This window comes from Sminthopsis crassicaudata, chromosome 6 (assembly GCF_048593235.1).
Source record: "Sminthopsis crassicaudata isolate SCR6 chromosome 6, ASM4859323v1, whole genome shotgun sequence".
Taxonomy (NCBI): domain Eukaryota; kingdom Metazoa; phylum Chordata; class Mammalia; order Dasyuromorphia; family Dasyuridae; genus Sminthopsis; species Sminthopsis crassicaudata.
In genome coordinates, this window is record NC_133622.1 from 187,358,335 (window position 1) to 187,377,886 (window position 19,552).

General features: G+C 32.6%; 1 protein-coding gene across 16 annotated transcripts in view; it reads right to left on the minus strand.

Moving 5' to 3' along the window:
- The window catches only part of ADD1 (adducin 1), a 99,971-nt gene that overhangs the window by 27,901 nt on the left and 52,518 nt on the right, over positions 1 to 19,552 (minus strand). For all 16 annotated transcript variants that reach the window (XM_074272409.1, XM_074272406.1, XM_074272407.1 and 13 more), the window contains exons 4-8: positions 14,980 to 15,131; positions 6,541 to 6,621; positions 6,175 to 6,324; positions 1,929 to 2,072; positions 576 to 674 (exon numbers count right to left, since the gene is read on the minus strand). In XM_074272409.1, coding sequence (XP_074128510.1) covers positions 576 to 674; positions 1,929 to 2,072; positions 6,175 to 6,324; positions 6,541 to 6,621; positions 14,980 to 15,131 — 626 coding nt within the window. The remainder of the gene's footprint in view (positions 1 to 575; positions 675 to 1,928; positions 2,073 to 6,174; positions 6,325 to 6,540; positions 6,622 to 14,979; positions 15,132 to 19,552) is intronic.

Consider the following 19,552-nt stretch of genomic DNA (forward strand, 5'->3'; position numbering starts at 1 on the left):
TCCAGATTTTGTTCATTCATTCAATAAACATTTAAACGTGCTATTTTAAAGAGACTATGTCAGGTGTTATGTGGAATACAAAGAATGATTTAACAAATGTTAAGTGATGTGGCCTATGTGTAATGCATTACACTAAGTCTGATGACAAGGTATACAGAAAAATGATTAAGGCATGATCTCCATCATGTGCTCTATAGTCTAGGAGGAAAAAATATATATGAAAACAGAAATTACTATTAATATGAAGTAGAATGTGTTAAGTTTCAGAAGACAGATTACTTCTGTGCTAGGATAATTGGGGAAAAACTGTCAAGATGGTGGCACTTGTACAATAAAAAGTCATAAAGCATTCATTCATTCAAAAAATATTTAATAAGTAACTTTTATGTGAAGAACTCTGTATTATTGGCTTTGTTCATTTAAATTTCCAATATTATGAGCTTAATTTCAGCAAGGACACTAAACTGTCCCCTAGTTTTGTGAAATAAATACTCAAATATTCCCATGTTGTAACTTCTCTTCTACTGGAAACTTCTAAGTAAAACATGGATTAAAATAAAGTGCTCATTATTTACCTGGATCTCACAAGCTACCACAAGATTATGTATATAGTAGAAAGCCTCTTCAACAGTTTCTCCAACTGATACTAGACCATGATTCCTGAGAATAAGAACCTGAAGGAAGAATACATTATAAATGGTAACTAGACGGGGATAAAAAAGGAAAATGAAATTTTTGGGGGGAGCACCCATACATTAATACATTATTGATCTTGCTATAAATTTGAAAGCAATTTGGAACCATAATCAAGAAATTATCAAACTGTGTATATTCTTTGACCAGGCTATATAAGAACTAGGCATATACCCCAAAGATGTCAAAGACAGAGGGAAAGGTTAAAAAAAAAATTAAAAAAAATACTTATAGTAAAATTTTTTGACATAGAAAAGAACTGAAAACAAATTGAATACTCAACAACTGATGAGTGGATAGACAAATTATGGTATATGGATATAATGAATGAATGAATTAAAAGTCACTTCTTAAGCATTTGCCCCCTGACAAGCATTGGGCTATAGGGTGGGGATACAAATACAAAAGCAAAGGCAAGCCCTTCTCTCATATACGGGAGTGGTGACCACGTAGGGGCACTTTGGTTCTGAAACATACAGGGATGAGATACTAGGGAGGAGTTTGCCATATCCCATTTAGGAACAACAGTATTATACTTGTTGTTTTATACTTCAAGAATTGGAAGAAGGGGGAAAGATATGGGTGGGAAGGAAAATGGATATATCTGGAAGAATGAATTCAGAGAAAACTGAGAAGACTCGTATGTACTGACAGAGTAAATAGGTATAAGATAACAATTTATACAATAATAATAATGAAAAAGATGGCAAATTTGAAAAAAAAAAACCTGAATAACAATGAGCAATCAAGAATTCAGAATTATTAATTATGAAGTATATTTCTCATCTCAAGTAGAATGATGATGCAGTAGAAGTGCCGAATAAAAGAGAAATATTTAGACAAGGCCAATATCCGAATTTTTTTTGCTCTACTACCCTTATTTGTTATAAGGGAGAACTTTTACTTTCTGTACGAATAGAGTAAGTAGGAAGTGACAGTGGTAAAAAGAAATGAATGAATAAAATATTTTTTTAAAGATAGAAGAAAGCAGAAGGACATTCAGAAGGGGATAAAGATTAGCAGAGCTATAGCCCTGATTAAAGTGTAATGGGATCCAATTTTCTTTTTGAACAAAATATTCACATTAGTTGATATTTAAATTCATAATAATAAATAAAAAAATAAAATAAAATAATAAATAAAAAAATAAAATAAAATAAAAAATAAAATTTAATAAGATAATAAGAAATAATAAGAAAATTTTCCCCATCCTCTATTATCCAGTATTTACTGACCTTGCTTTTAGGTCCTAAATTTTTCTGAATCAATACTTTTTCCTCATCATCCACCAAAATTCCATGATAGTCATGATAAGCCACTTCTCCAAGAGAAAGTGCTTCTGGTGAGATTGGCAAGAGACCACATTTCATTGCAGAAACCTAAATAAAACGAAACATTCAATTAATGTTGACATAAAACAAGGCCTAAATATGATTTATTTTCCCCTAATAAATTATGGCTTCATCGGTTTGGTACTATATTAGTACCGATCATAAACATTCCAAATCTGTAGCATTTTATGTAATTCTTGTCTAAGACTTTCTATAAGTCCTTCATAAACAATATAGAGATTAGAGCTTTCCTCTGGTTCTTTTAAGAGGTATCAGTGCAATATTTGGCCTCTTCTTGCTACAAATCATGTTCCCATATTCTAACCCACTAAATCTGTCCTTTGCCCCCCAACAATTTTCCTATCAAGAAAAAGGAAATATTCTTTTAAAAAATCCTCACCTTGCAATTTTTCCTTCATTAAGTAATTAAAAATGTGAAATTGGGAAGAATTGAGGTTAAATCCTCACCAACAAAATCCATCATTACACAATCAGTCTCAAAAATAAGTTTTTCAAAATTCTTGCTTTCCTATTTATGATAGAAATCTGACTGAGATTCATTAAAAGTACAAATTATCACATACTAAAATAGCATATCCTCTCACTAAAAATTTCCCCAAAATTTTAAAATTGTGATATGGGCTTGCTTTAGAATACTGATATTTCATTTCCTGGGGATACCCAGAGGTTTTTCAGAACACAACATAATTTATTCTATAATAGGCTTTACATTCTTAAATATAAGCTACTGAGGAAGCAATCTAGAAGAACAAGTTCCAATTTAACTTCTTTCATAATAAGCTTCAAAAATTGACAGGAAATTTCATTTCTAAAAATCCAGGATTTCTTAGATAATCTTAAAAATGTGCATATTCCTTTTAAGAAAAATTATATCAATCACATAAAAATCAGTAAATCCATCTACATCTCTGCACTGGGCATCATTTTGGCCATCAATCAGCTGCAGATGTACAAAGACAAAAGACTCAAACAAACATATAAACAAACCAAACATTCCAATAAATGAATTGAAAATAAAAAGCATTCATGATTCTCTAACATCAAATCAGCACTTTGAATCCCACAAAGAAGATATTATTAAAGTGTAATTAACTTATTAATTCAAAGAAACATTCTAAAAGTATTAGTTTTTCATGCACATTATATTAGAAAGTAATGTGCACATTTGCAGCATTTCTTGCCTCAATGGTTCTGGTTTATTCTCAGTTCAGACCATTTTGAGGGATGGTTCTACACATATGACCCACAATGTTCTCCCTCTTCATTCCATGTCTATCTCTTTATTCATCTAAATCAAGGAGTTTAACTGAAACCAAGATCTGGAAGGCCTCCAGAAAACTTGCCAAGCCCCAAGTGAAGGAGATAAAATTTGGAAAAAGACAATAAAGGATTTGGACTTAAAAAAAAAAAAAAAAAAAAAAGACCTCCGCAAAGTGGAATCACTTCCCATGACATTCCATTTCACTTTTTAAAAAATTACTCTAATTGTTAAGACATTCTTTCTTACATTAAAGCAAAATGACCTTTTGCAACTTTCATTCCTTCTTGTACTTCTCTCCCCTAGAGCTAAGCAGAATAAGTGTAATCAGTCTTCTTTGTGACAACTCTTCAAATATGTGAAAATAAGCATCATATGCTACTTAAGACTTTCCTTTCAGGGAATTTGTCAGTTCCTTCATCTGATCCTGTCATGGCATGAATACACAGTCCATCAGCATCATGAATGTCTTCCTTTGAATTCTCTTTAACATGTGGATTCTTAACTTTGAATCATGGACACCCATGGCAATCTGGTGAAGACTACAGAATTCTTAGGACATTTTTAAATGCATAAAAACAGTAACCAGAAGATTATAAAGATTTATAAAGAAATATGTTGAAATACGGTAATATGTATATTAAAAGTAACATATTTCATTGAGGGTCTAAATAATTACAGCAATTTTGAAAGAATGATGATGGTAAACAATATTTCAAAACTAGTTATACTGTGATATAAAAATTCTAATTTCTTTTGTTGACAAATCATGGGTACTAATGATATTATTATAGTTTGTTACTTACATTCACAATTTAAAGAAATGCTAAATTTCAATGATAATTTATTGCAAATAAAGATATATTTTTCCTACTCAAAAATAAATAAATAAATAAATCAAGGAGTTTAGCTCAGGTATACATGGTGTGAAGATCTTAATTTGAAAACCAGAAGCCAGACATTAAGGTTAGATAAATTCTGTACATGCTTTCCTTTCCCTTTTTAATGTATTCATAAAATATGTATCAATAACTTGATACATGGATTTTATGGAATAGATAAATGAAATACCTACTAAATTTAAGGAAAACCTGAATTTAAGGAGGATAGCTAAAAAAATATCTTCACATGAACCAAATCAGTTCTAATACAGCAGTAATGAACTGAACCAGTTACATCCAGTGGAAGAACCCTGGGAGATGATTATGAACCACTAAATAGAATTCCCAATACCTCTATTTTTGTCTACCTGCATTTTTGATTTCCTTCACAGGCTAATTGTACACTATTTCAAAGTCTATTTCAAAATTGTACACTATTTCTTTCTGTACAGCAAAATAACTGTTTGGGCATGTAACAGGTATTGGTCAACCTGCCATCTGGGGGAGGGGGTTGGGAAAAAGAGGGGAAAAATTGGAACAAAAGGCTTGGCAATTGTCAATGTTGTAAAATTACCCCATGTATATATCTTGTAAATAAAAAGCTATAATATATATATATATATATCTTCACAGATTAAAAAATTGGACTATAAAAAAATAATATTTAGTAGAGATAAAAGTTCTACAGTTAGATTTTAAATAATTCAAATGTAAAAAGCCAGAGGAAAAAACCCTGGAAATTTTAAGATTAACAATGGGACACAATGGCTATAACAATTTAATATATATCATCCTGCAAGTATTTGTTAAGCACCTATTTTGTGTCAAGCACTGTACTTGGTACTGGGGCTACAAATCCAAAGAATAAAACAATATCTGCTTGAAAAGAATTTAATATAATTTTAGGCCGAGTTCACATAGTGTTCAGAATAAGCTAGTAGACAACGCACTCTGCCTTGCTCAGATGGTATTTACAGTACTGTGTTCAGATATAGGTGTTACACGGACAAGTCGAAGTTTGTCTAGAGGAAGGCAATCAGATGGTAAGAATACTTGAAATTATTTTATAGGAATATAGGTTAAAAGAACAGGGAATATTCAAGTTAGAAGAAAGAATACTTGGGAAGAAGTTCTTAACTTAGGGTCTGTTAATTTCTTTTTAAAATATTTTGAAAACTATTTCAAAATAATTTGTTTTGTAATGCCTGATAATACTATGAATTTTATTTTATGTACTTAAAACATTATTGAAGTAAATGGTCCACAGTATTTAAAAAAAAAAAAAAGATTAAGAACCTCTGACTTGAGGGAAAGAGGACTGACTTTTTCAAATAGTTAAATTGAAGGATTATCATGAGTTAACTAGAAACAGACTTCTATTTGGCATTAGAAAGTATAAATACGATCTATTGATGGAAGCTACAATTTAGAGCTAAATATTAGGAAGAACTTCCTAAAAGTTAAAGTTGTTCAAAACTAAAATGAAGAAGAAGGACATTCCAAAGATGGAGGACAGCTAATAAAAGAACATGGAATCAGAAGATAGAGTATTTGTGTATATGGAACATAAAGCAGGTAAGTGTAACTGGATTGTAGAGTAGGTAAAGGAGAATAAACTGATAGAGATTAAAAAAGGTAGGAAAAGCCCACACGGGTTGTAAAGGGCTTTAAATGCTACAGCATTTTGTACTTACCCCAGGAAGCCCTGGAGTTTATTGAGGGTGTGTATGGCAAAGTCAGGCCTATGCTTTAGGAAAATCACTTTGGCAGCTGAATGGAAGAGTGAAGAGACTTTAGACAGGGAGATCCACCAGAAAATTATGGCAATAGTTTTGGTGTGAGGTAATGAGTTTTTAAAACATTTATAAAATATTCTAAAGCTTTTATAATACAATAAACAAACACAAGAACATTTGCAACAAATTTAATTAATATAGCTAAGTTTACACTTTAAAAAATTCTTGAGCTACATTATAATAAATACACTTACCGCTGCCCCTGCAGGTGTATGTATATGAACAACACACTTAATATCAGGCCGAGCAGCATAAATGGCAGAGTGCAATACAAAACCAGCTTGATTCACTCCTAGATTAGTGCTTCCACGATCAACTACATCTCCTTGAAGGTTGATTTTAACCTTAAAATTATAAATAAAAAAATTTAATGTACCCCAATTTAATTTTTTCTATGATTATAACTTTTGATTTTGATCATACATCTCCAAATTAGGCTAATTACACAAAATATAATCAGTAACTTTTTTCTAGTTTTCTAAGAGAAGTTTAGTAAATATTTAACTGCCTGGTATGATTTGCATATGTACTGGGTATTTATAAAAAGGATTATCACTCACCAAACTGGATGCTGTCACTTCACTATAAAGAAGTCCAAAAGGTACAATAAGAAAGTGTTCTTGTTCAGAATTTACTCTTGCCTAGAAGAAAAAAATGTTAGAATCATTTCAGCATTCCACTAAAAATGTTTATTATGCTTCTTTTATACAAAAAGAATATCATGAAAAAATGTCAATTCTTAGTTATTAATGTACATTTTAGTGACCTCTGTGCAGAATAACTGAGATAAATTCCTTTAAATTTTTATTGTTATTTGCCTTTCTAAACAAAGCCCTGGATAACAAAAGTGGGAGAAATACATTTTGTAGCTGATCTGCTGCAGCCAATTAACTGGGTATATCTAAGGAGGAGTAGAAATGGGAAAATAATGCTGTTTCGCTTTTCTTTCTCAGGGGAATTTTCTTTCTTTTTTTTTTTTTTTTTAAGTTTTATTTATAAATTTTTTTGACAGTATATATGCATGAGTAATTTTTTTTTATAACATTATCCCTTGTATTCATTTTTCCAAATTGTCCCCTCCCTCCCTCTACTCCCTCCCCCTGATGACAGGCAATCCCATACATTTTACATGTGTTACAGTATGACCTAGATACAATGTATGTGTGTGTAAATCCAATTTTCTTGTTGCACATTAAGTATTAGATTTCGAAGGTATAAGTAACCTGGGTAGATAGACAGTAGTGCTAACAATTTACATTCACTTCCCAGTGTTCCTTCTCTGGGTGTAGTTGTTTCTGTCCATCATTGATAAATTGGAAGTGAGTTGGATCTTCTTTATATTGAAGATATCCACTTCCAGAATACATCTTCATACAGCATTGAAGTGTACAGCGATCTTCTGGTTCTATTCATTTCACTCAGCATCAGTTGATGTAAGTCTCTCTAAGCCTCTCTGTATTCCTCCTGCTGGTCATTTCTTACAGAGCAATAATATTCCATAACCTTCATATACCATAATTTACCCAACCATTCTCCAATTGATGGACATCCATTCATCTTCCAGTTTCTAGCCACTACGAAAAGAGCTGCCACAAACATTTTGGCACATACAGGTCCCTTTCCCCTCCTCAGTATTTCTTTGGGATATAAGCCCAATAGCAGCAATGCTGGATCAAAGGGTATGTACAGTTTGATAACTTCTTGGGCATAGTTCCAAATTGCTCTCCAGAATGGCTGGATTCTTTCACAACTCCACCAACAATGTATTAGTGTCCCAGTTTTCCCACATTCCCTCCAATATTCATCATTATTTGTTCCTGACATCTTAGCCAATCTGACAGGTGTGTAGTGATATCTCAGAGTTGTCTTAATTTGCATTTCTTTGATCAGTAGTGATTTGGAACACTCTTTCATATGAGTGGATATAATTTCAATTTTATCATCTCTCAGGGGAATTTTCAAGGAGGGAAGGAAGGAATGAGGATTTAAATCAAGATGTATGGGTAACATAAGAGAAACAGAAATGGTAGGCAGAGCTAAAAAGGAGATAAGAGAAGGCAGGTTCTAGATAATAAAGATTAAATCTTTATGCTGCTTTGTCTCATTCTTCTTGTTAATGATTGGTACAGTAAGGTGCAAATGTCATGCTGAGGCACTTTTGTATACAAAAGAATATGTATAAAAGCAGCATATGCTGAACATAAATGACCTCAAGATCCTGAATGGCCAGAATTGGCTCAATACCCTGATACAAGTTGAGTGAAGTAATGGATCATATTTAGGTACTAGTTGGGCTATGTGGCCATTGAGGTACTAATTCTGAGGTTCTACAGTTTTGCAGTTGATGTTTTTAAAAAGCTATAAATAGCTTTATAAAGCTAGAAGGGGTGAAATTGGTTCATCTTTTTAAAACTTCAATTTCAAAATTGTAGAACCTCATATCATTAACTTGACATCCAAGATCCCTAGATTTCAGGGCTTCCATGAACTTCAATGGAGGAAAAATCCTTCTTCATTTTCACTAACCTTTGAGTTCCTGTGTAGTCCTATTTAAAGCATTTATAAACACAATAGGCTTTAATACTACCAAAGGAATCCATGACTTTGGGCAGGGAGACCCACCAGAAAGCTATGGCAATAGTTTAGGTGTGAAGTAATGAGTTTTTAAAACATTTATAAAATATTCTAAAGCTTTTACAAAGCATACAATAAACAAACACAATATTTGCAACCAATTCTGTTAATATGACTAAGTTTACACTTTAAGCATTGGTTGAACTGAATATTTTTTAAATTTATAACAGACTATTCTTTGATACAATTGAAAGTATTCCTAAAGGTCAGATTGAATTACATTACTTATGCTTAATTTCAAAGTTGGAGTAACAAGTAAAATCAAAGAATTTGGGATCTTCCAGGTCTAGTTGAATCTATAGTGGAATTGAGAAATTTTTTCCTGGAAAATCTCTCTCTTTCAGATGGACATTAGTGACAAAGAGTTCACTACTTTCTAAAAATCCCCTCTCATTTTTAGCTCTACTTGTTAGAAAGGATGATCTTGTTCTGAGCTGAAATCAGCCCTTTTTAATGCCTATCATTATGGAACAGTAGATAAGAAGTCTATTCTAAAAGGAAGTTCTTAAGATGAGTTTAATAAACCTTCTATATGATGATAACTTGCAGAAGGTAGGTATTCAAATATTTGTGACATTGTTTTTTATGAAACATGCATATTATAACTCAGTATTCTGTTCTCACCTAGGAATTTCCAAATAAATAAGATGTTTTCCTGGTATTTTTAAAAATACAATAGTCACCATTAACCTTATACCTTCTATTTTTAGTCCATTTTTGTTCTTATTAAAACATAAAACAAAATAAGGCAATAGTCTTAATTTCTTCTCTTAATTAAAAATATCTTAAGTAGGTATTCTTTGAGTATTTTGTTGATTCTGCAATGAGGGTGAAGTTAGACATTTGTTCTTAAAAAAAAAAAAAAAAAAAAAGAGAAATGGCTGATTTCCTCAGTGAAGTGGACTTTCTTTCAACCTCTCTTTATCTGGATCTCTTCTTTACCATTATCACATTTTATCTTTATATATCCTACTCCTCATGATCCCATTTAATTGTAATCTTCTTAGGGATAGGGATCTGTGCTGTCCCTTCACATCCCTTCAGTCTAGCAGAGTATAAGAAATTATATCTGAAGGGAAGGAAATTTGTTAGGATTACAAGGTGAGAACTCAGGTTTTCTGGGCAATTATCTAGCTCAGAATTCACACCTTTAGTTCCGGCCTTTAGAGGGAGTTTACACCTTTGAACTTCTGAGGAGGAATTTACATATTTAAAGAAGTTTACACCTTTAAAAGGAGTTCTGAAAAGTTTACACAACCTTTAAAAGGAGCAAGTTCATTGGTTGTAGTATTTTCTTCACAAGCCCTGTTGAGTTCTCACTACAATCTCTGCAAGGATAAAAGAGGGCAGCATTGGGTCTGGAGAGTAGTCTAGTCTGGGATTGAGTTTAGACGGCACAGAGGAAAAGATTTTACAGAAAAGAGATCTCCTCCCAAAGAAGGATTCCAATTGAGAGACGACAAGAACTTTACAATTTGGCGCCCAACATAAGCAAGGACTTTTGCTTATCCTGGCTAGGACTTATTCTGAGCCCTTCAGAGGAGCTAGCCCGGACCTTCACAGAAATTCATCTCATAAAAGTCAGCAGTAGAGACTAAAGAGACAGAATCAGGTTAAAATCACAAGACTAACTTTCTTCTTCCCACATTTCAATGGATGTGTGATCTCAAAGATGTGAGTATTCTCAGTTCAACAATGCACATCACAATCTATCCATGCCTCTTCATCCAATGTAACTCTGCAAAGATCTTCCCCCTTAACATCAACACAAAGAAGTCTATTCAACAAAAGGAATGCTGGGGGTATTTCTCTTAACCTTTCAAAGATACCAACTGAGCATGTGGGATGTGAATCAGGTAATCAGCTTCTCTTGCTATGTGCCTAGCTTTTCTCCATCTGGTCCCTAATGTCAATAAAATAAAAATCAAATCTAATTGACTCAAAGTAACTTCTGGGTCTACTTCTTAAGACTTCTAGCTAATGCTGCACTAATGCCTTTATTAAAATAGCTGTTAAATGTAAGTTCAATTTTTGACCAAATCCACTTCCAAATTTAATAGAATTTGGAACATATATAGAACTGATTTTTTTTAAATGATGGAAGTGTTGCTAGATTTTTTTTTTTTTTGATTCACTGATAAATTAGTAGAACTAGTTGCATAGTTTGCTATCCCATGGTCAGTTAAAGAAAAATTGTGATAGATTTAATCAGTTTCTGATTAAAGAGACAGTACTCGGTACTTTCATATGGTAAGGTTGTGCTAAATGATCCCTAAGCTCCTTAGAAATGAAGGGAAATTAGGAATCAGGAGAGCAAGGTATAACAGGAGTAACCACAGAATTTGAAGTTAGTTTATTTTCTCACTAACGGAACAAAATAAATTCTAGTGAGTCTATGTCTGGGAACTTGCATCAACTACATACCCTAATCTTTTCCCCTTTATGTTATGGATGACAATGACTAGAATTGACTATATTGTTTCTAATTCAAGGAATTCTTCAATTTTCCAAAGAAAAGTAATGCAGTTTTTTTTGTACATATACCATCTCCATCCCAGGATGCCTTGCCACTGACTCCCAGTGGTCACCACCACCAATGGCCATGTCTGGACCCTTTGTGACACCATCAGCACAGTCATCACTGGTTAATGCATAATCTCGTGAATGCAAACATCGTCTCTGGGATTTCCTAGATTGCCATCTTGTACATGGTCTCATTCTTCTTGTTAATGATTGGTACAGTAAGGGGGAAATGTCATGCTGAGACACTTTTGTATATAAAAGAATATGTATAAAAGGATTAGTTTTGATTGGGTTTTTTTTAGGGTGGTGATGGTAATATTTTATTTTTTCCAATTACATGCAAAGATAATTATCAACATTTATTTTTTATAAGATTTTGAGTTCCAAATTTTTCTCTCTTCTTCCCTCTCTTCTCCAAGACTGCAAACAATAGTGATATTCTCAGGGCTTAGCACAAAATGACTGATCATAGTAGGGACTTTGATGGATGTTAAGTGAGTTGATGGAGTTAAAGAAAAATCCACCCAAAATGGTAGCAAATTTCCTGTCTGTTTGAGTAGGGCAGGGTGACAATTTATTGAAGATATTTTATAAAGGGTTTGTACTTTAAAGTGGAGACTGAAATAGACCTCTAAAGCCTCTTCTCAGGCTGAGATTCTATAATTGAATTTAATCATATTAATAATGATAACTTGAAAATGATGTGAAGTTGGTAGTAAAGTAACAATAAGTGTTACTTTATATCAGAAGTGTCAAACTCAAATACAAATAGGATTTCATATTGATATCAACATTAAGTTGCACTGTATTATTTTTTTTTTTTTTGGTTAAACATTTCTCATTTACATTTTAATCTGGTTCAGGCAATTAGGTTCTAGGTTGAAAACTTGAGCTTGGAGTTTAACACCTCTGTTTTATATATATTTCAGAAATGAAGAAACTCAGAAAGATGGAATGACTTCCCTATGGTCAGAGATTAAGTGTCAGAACGTAGATGAAGGCCCAAGGATACCACTACTTCCATTAGGCAATGCTAACTCTTATTTGTCTTCAACAGTGTTTCCACTGACTACCCAGAAAATTTAGAACATAATACACTAAAATCATCAAAATGACCAAAAGGAAAAAAAAGGCAGGGGAGCACACCGGGAGAGACCAGATAATGCATTACCTGGAAGAGGCAAACACCAAGTGCCAGAAACCACAATGACCAGTGCTTTTGGAAAACTAACATTGTCAGGATCTGGCACAGAGGTAAGCTCAGCTTTAAAAAGTCTAGGACTAAATATAGTGGGCAGTCAACAGAAAGGAATTTGGATCAGTCACTAATGGAGATCTATTCTTTCATTCATACTTTTCTGATTCTCTATCAATAATGATTTAACCCTTATGACCTCACACCTAACATTGTTTATTTATCATGTATTAAAACTTAAAATCGCATTAAGACTTTGGGACACCCTGTAATTAGTTATCTAGTAGTTATCCTAAAAGAATCTAAGTTCTAAGAGGGCAAGGTCTCCAAGCCTTTCTGAATTCATACTGCTGGTTATTTCTTACAAAGCAATAATATTCCATAACCTTCATATACCATAATTTACCCAACCATTCTGAATTTTGTGTCTGCCCCAGAGCCTAACACACAATAATTAAGTTAATAAGTTTTTACTGAATCTGAACCAGAATTCAGAGTGAAATACTTCTAAAAAACTTTCTTTCCTTAAAGGAGATTCTGTAGTTTATTTTTCCTTTATCACCTACTTTCTTTTCCAAAATAAAAAATTTTTCATAACCTAATGCCAGTCTACAGATGCTTTTCTCTGCTGTTTCATTTTTACTTTATATTAAGAACTGATAAGAGGTGTAGTGAATAAAGTGCTGACTTTGGAATCAAGAAGACCTGGTTTCAGAAAAGTCCCTGCTGCTTCCTAATATGTGACTGGAAACAAGTCACAAGCTTCTTAGAATCCTCAGGCAACTCTTAGGACTAGAAATTACAGAAGCATAGGCATGTCCATTGGCAGAAGGAATTTTCACATTGAGAAACCATAGGTCTTTATGCATATAATAAGGTTAAGAATTCAGTTATGCTTTTGTTTTTGCCACATTCTAAGCCAAACCAATGAAAGGGGAAATTTTAGAGCCACAAAAATATTTATCATCTAACAAGAACTTGAATCTTTTAAAGTGTTATGTATATAATGAGGACTACTAGTATGTAACATTTGAAAAGTCCACAAAAAAATAACATTTCTATCATCAAAATAATAACCTATATATCTTATTAAAGCTGCAAGATTTTCACAACCCCCCTATTATAGAGGAGCAATTAGCATCAAAGTTTATTTATACAAGAACAATGAACTACAGATGACAATAATCATTCATCTTGTCACAATGAAGAGAGCTGACAGAAGTGGTAGAATAAATGGTCCCACTGTCACAGGGTACAGAGCTTGGGAGATGGATATCTTTCTCTAACATTATAATGGCTAAAGGATTTTTTAGGTGAACTAAAGAATAAGTAGACTCAATGAAAAAAAATTATATTCTAAAAAAAATGGGCATTTAAACAAAACTAATTTAAGCAGTTACATGTAGAACAAAAGATACTTATCTTCATATGTGAAGTACTTCAAATTTTGAAGAAATACATTTCATTATGATTTCTTTGGAGCAGTTATCTTTTAAGATCTAATTCAAATCAAAGTGATTAAAGTTCTATTTATTTCCTTCTAGATAACCAGAAAAACAACTAGGTGGCACCATAATGCATAGAATGCTAGTCCTGGAGTCATAAAGTTGAATCTTGTAGCAGCTCTTTTCGTAGTGGCTAGAAACTGGAAGATGAATGGATGTCCATCAATTGGAGAATGGTTGGGTAAATTATGGTATATGAAGGTTATGGAATATTATTGCTCTGTAAGAAATAACCAGCAGTATGAATTCAGAAAGGCTTGGAGAGACTTGCATGAACTGATGCTGAGTGAAATGAGCAGAACCAGAAGATCACTATACACTTCAACAACAATACTGTATGAGGATGTATTCTGATGGAAGTGGAAATCTTCAACATAAAGAAGATCCAACTCACTTCTAGCTGATCAATGATGGACAGAAACAACTACATCCAGAAAAGGGACACTGGGAATTGAATGTAAAATATTAGCACTACTGTCTATCTACCCAGGTTACTTATACCTTCGGAATCCAATACTTAACATGCAACAAGAAAATTGGATTTACACACATATATTGTATCTAGGTTATACTGTAACACTTGTAAAATGTATGAGATTGCCTGTCATCTAGGGGAGGGAGTAGAGGGAGGGAGGGGAAAATCAGGAAAAATGAATACAAGGGATAATGTTATAAAAAAATTACTCATGCATATATACTGTCAAAAAAAATTTATAATTATAAAATTAATTTTAAAAATAAAGAGAAAAATAAATAAATAAATAGAAACAAAAAACAAAACCTTGAACAGTTTAATTAATTAATTAATTAGAAAAGGGGAAAAAAAAGAAAGTTGAATCTTCCTGAGTTCAAACCTGACCTCAGACACTTAGTCTTATGATCCTGGACAAGTCCCTTAATCTGGTTGACCTCTGTTTCCTCATCTGTAAAATGTGCTAAAGAAGGAAATAGCAAACCACTCCAGTATCTTTGCCAAGAAAATTCCATCTGGAGTCACACACGATTCAACAACACAACCAGAAAGGTGGATCCTTTCACCACTTACTGTAACTCAGATTCAGAAAGTAAGGTGGGGTCAAAGATAGAAGAAATACCATGCTACATATGGCAATCATTTAATAAATACCTAATCCAATACTTACTGTTATATGATTGTAAATGAGCTGGGACCACCCAAAAAGATCTGCTAATCTGTAAAAAGCTGCCAATTTACATCGTAATAATTTCTCTCCTTTATCGTATGCAATTGAATCAGATCCCCTAAGATCATTCACTGGTGTCACCATGCCAAGACCTGAAATGATAAGAAACAAAGGCAAAGATTTAATATTTTTGCTCAAATTCAAATAATGACTTTTTATATGTCAATTGATCACAACTAACTTGGAAGATACATAATATCAAAATTACTATCTCAATTTTATGGCTGAGAAAATTGGGGCTTACAAAGGTTAATAAAATTCAATATCATCCCACAAGAATTTATTAACTGTCTACAATGTGCAAGGTACTTTGCTAGGTTCTGAGATTACAAAAAAATTTTTTTTTTAAATTTCATCCATAAAATAATTTACTTTCTATGAAGGAATGGAGGGAAAAGAATACAGAATGTAAATGGCTATGCAAGGAATTAGGAAACATTTCCTATTGAGCTTCAGGACCACAGGGTTAGAGCCAGATGATAACTCAGAAGTCATTTAATTCGACCCTTTCATCTTACAGAAGGCATGCACTTGAGATGAGTTTTGAAGAAAGCTAGTATTTTAAGAGGTATAAGTGAGAAGAAAATTTATTCCAGTCATATTACACAGCCTGGGCAAAGTCATAAACATATAAATTGTTATTTGCCATTGAGTCTTTTTTCAGTCATGTTCAATTCTTCTTGGCCCCATTAGGAATTTTCTTGGCAAAGACAGTAAAGTGGTTTGCCATTTCCATCTCCAGTTCATTTTATAGATAAGGAAAATAAAACAAACAGGGTTAAGTGACTTGCCCAGGGTCACAAAACTAGTAGGTGTCTGATTCTGTTTAAACTCATGCTTCCTGGCTTCAGACCCAGTACTCTTATCTGCTGCACCACAGAGTGGATAACACCGAAGGCTAAATTTAGAAAACAAGCAGACCATGAAGGTACATTGCATGAAAAAAAAAAAAAAAAAGTGTAATATGAAATAAGTTTGGAAAAGTGGAATGAAGACAGAACATGAACTGTTTGAAATGACAAACTGAAGTGTTTGAATTTTATCCTAAAGGAAAAAAATAGGAAGCCACTGAAGATTCTGAAGCAGTGTTTTGTGGTTAAACCAAATCTGATAACCTCTGATTTAGGAGACAATGAAGAAAGGAAGGAATAGAAGATGGAAGCTCATTAGGAGGTTAATGCCTCTTGCAATAGATCAGGTGAGAGATAAATGTCTGAATAGGATGAGGGATATAGGAGAGTATGAGAGATACTGTAGAAATAGAATTGCCAAGTTAAGCAAGAGAATGGAAAAAAGTCAAAGAAAATGTTCAATTTAAGCAGACTTGCCCAAAGTAAATAAATAGCAGTATAGAGATTAGAATTCAGATTTCTAATCCAAAGCCAGTGTTCTTTCCATATTTCCATACTGGTTATTATTCAACTCAATTGCAATTAATGTTTTAGTGCTAATATCATAATTAGTTAATAAATTGGAAGCAAACAATTTCATGTCTTCTCTCCTCTTCATCCCACAACACAAAAGGCAAAATGGCACATTGGTTGGAGTCAGGAAGACCTGAGTTAAAATAATACTTCTGACACTAGCTATGTAATAATAGGCAAGTCATTTAATTTCTTGGTTCTTCAAGCAACTCTTAAAAGACTATAAATTATAGCTGAGTTGCATGGGCATGGGGTGGGGACAAATATTCTAAATCTATTAACAAAAGGAATAGAACTAGACCTGTGATATCCCTGGTATGGAGAGATCTAAGGTAAAGAAACTTCTTTACTAATCAGGTCAGCACCTTCTGTATTAGAGGATTGTAGAAGGCATTGTGACTTGTCCAGGGTCACAGGGCCAGTATGTGACAAAAGTGGGACATGAACCCAGATACTTCTCTATCTACTAAGCCATTCTACTTGTCTAGCAATAAAAACATTTTAAAAACAAGAAAACTAAAAACTAAATTATGGCATCAATTATTTACTTTTTAGTTTTTTATGGGTTATATTAATTTAACAAAATAACATTCTGTAGGCTTTCCTAACCCTTTATGAAAGTGTTTTTAAAATTTTTTGTTGCTGTTATATAGTCAGTATATTCTAATTCTGTTGTATTCACTTTGTAGACTTTCACACATCACAATTTGTTCAAATATTTACCAACTATGGCTAAATGCACTATTTTTTGTTGTTGTTACTCCAAATAAAACACACTTAATTTCTTATATTTATTCAGAATAGACAAAAAATAAAGTTCAAAGACTTTTGGGGAAACTGAACTCTTCCAGTTATAATCAAATATTAACAATGTAACACAGAAATTATAGTTAGAACCATTGTAGCTTTTGTATAATATAAACCTATCTACTATGACTTGCAAAATAATGAGGCTTTTTTTTTACTCTAAGGTGAAAATGTTTTTAAAGGCTGAATTTTTAGTGTTCAAATGAACAAAATAAGTGAAATCATATCTATAAACTGAAGTGATAATCTTCTTTGGGGAGTGGAAAGGGGAGGCAACTGAGATTAAGTAATGTGCCTAAGATCAAAGTTAATAAATGTCTGAGGCAGAATTTGAACTCAGATTCTCCTGACTCTAAGGCCAGTGTTCTAATCACTGTATCAGCTAGCTGCCACAGTCAAAATCTCTTAAATAAGCAAAGTTGCTATTTAAAATTGATTTTACCCCTTTAGGTATCTCAAAAGTAGATGGAATCATTAAAATAAAAAATAAAAAAACTTTTCAATACAACCCTGGGAATTTTTCATACTTTATTTATAGGAAGCCTCTCAGATCTTTATTTAGAGCCTATTATTATCTTTTAAGTGAAAGATTATAGTTTACTTGACTGAGAATGATCAGAATATTTATTGAAATGAATACAAATATTATAAATTATTCTAGCAGTTCAAGTATCTAAAAAAGCAGAAAATTATAAGATGGAAAAGAGCTTCTGTAAACAAACACAAAAGCAATAAGAAGAATGACAGATAAAAGGATCATAAATTGTTTTGGCAACTCAAAAACGATTTATTTTGCCTCCTGAAGCTGGTTCACAATCTCCAATGTCAATGGCTTACTTTGATAACATCAAAACTTGCAGTTTATAGATTAACAGTTCAGGTAAGAATTTGTGGAAAATGTATTCTCAAAAGTATACATTGTCGGTTTTGCATCAACTTATGAGATAATGGGATACATAGATATAATGGAATATAATGGGGAAAGCTATGTATTTGGAGATATATATATATATATATATATATATATATATATATATATATATATATATATATATATATATACACACACACATACATATACATATACTAGACATATGCAGATGCCTAGTTTCAAATTCTAATGCTACCTGTTATATCTCTTCAATTCAAACACTAAAACTCTAAAATTCAGTTTTTTCTCAGTACAGGGGTATAATAACTGCACAGAGCTGTTACAAGGAAAATGCTTTATAAACTTGGGGCATTACAATTATCTTATAATTGGCGAGAATGAATAAGATCAGATTCTGGATAGCCAAAGTATGTAATGAAATTAACACAAGGTAAGTTTGGAAGTACTGAGTCAGACTTATGTGTCCACAGTTATGGTGAGGGTTACTTTTATTAGTTATAATTTCATAGAATGCTCATAGAAATGTTCATAATTCTCAATTATATATGAGATGAAAATAAATCATAATTCTTAATTCTCAAAAGGCTTCAATATTTGTAAAAAATGTTAATGAAGTTCATGTCTGCAGCTTAATCAAAAACAGCAAGCAATAATATCAGGAACCATGACCTCTAATACCTATCACTGGCAATTTTTTCTCAGTTGTAGCTGCATTTGTTATTTTCAATCCACATATAGTCAATGAGTTTTAATCTTTAGGGAGTCTGTTCTTATAGCCTCACTGATGTGGCAGGGAAAGAAGAGTGTCTGGTGCATAACATGATGTTGTTACTAGCTGATACATCAGAACAATTAGCCTAAAGATCACTTTGACAAAAGTTAACCTTCAAGGATCAAGAGTACACAATAGTCATTTCACTAGCCTACATGGCAACATGCTTCCTTGGTTTTTGTGAAGATAGCTCTGCCTCTCTCTTCCATCATTCCCACTTAGACTTTTGATGTTTTCAAGGATCTCAGATTAGTTAACATGGTTTCCAGGTTACATTTCTGAACTACGGATGGACTCTGCCCTCAAGCCTGGTGAATGAATCTCTCAGTCACCAGATGTACATTGGTTCTGTCCACCCCCAACCCTCAGGGATCAGACAACACAAGTAGTTGTATGGTATTCTGTAAGTAGTTCAGAAGTTTAGGCAACAAGAATTGATTTATATTCATGAGGAATGGCCAAGATTTTCAAAAAACGTATAGATGGTATGGTATTTATAACTTATTTCCATTTGTCTCCTTTTAGGTAGTTACTTTAGTTTTTAATGCCTTTACAGACATTATTATTATTAAACTAACAAGTTTTTCTTGCGTGCCTAACTAAATTAGTAGCAAAAGT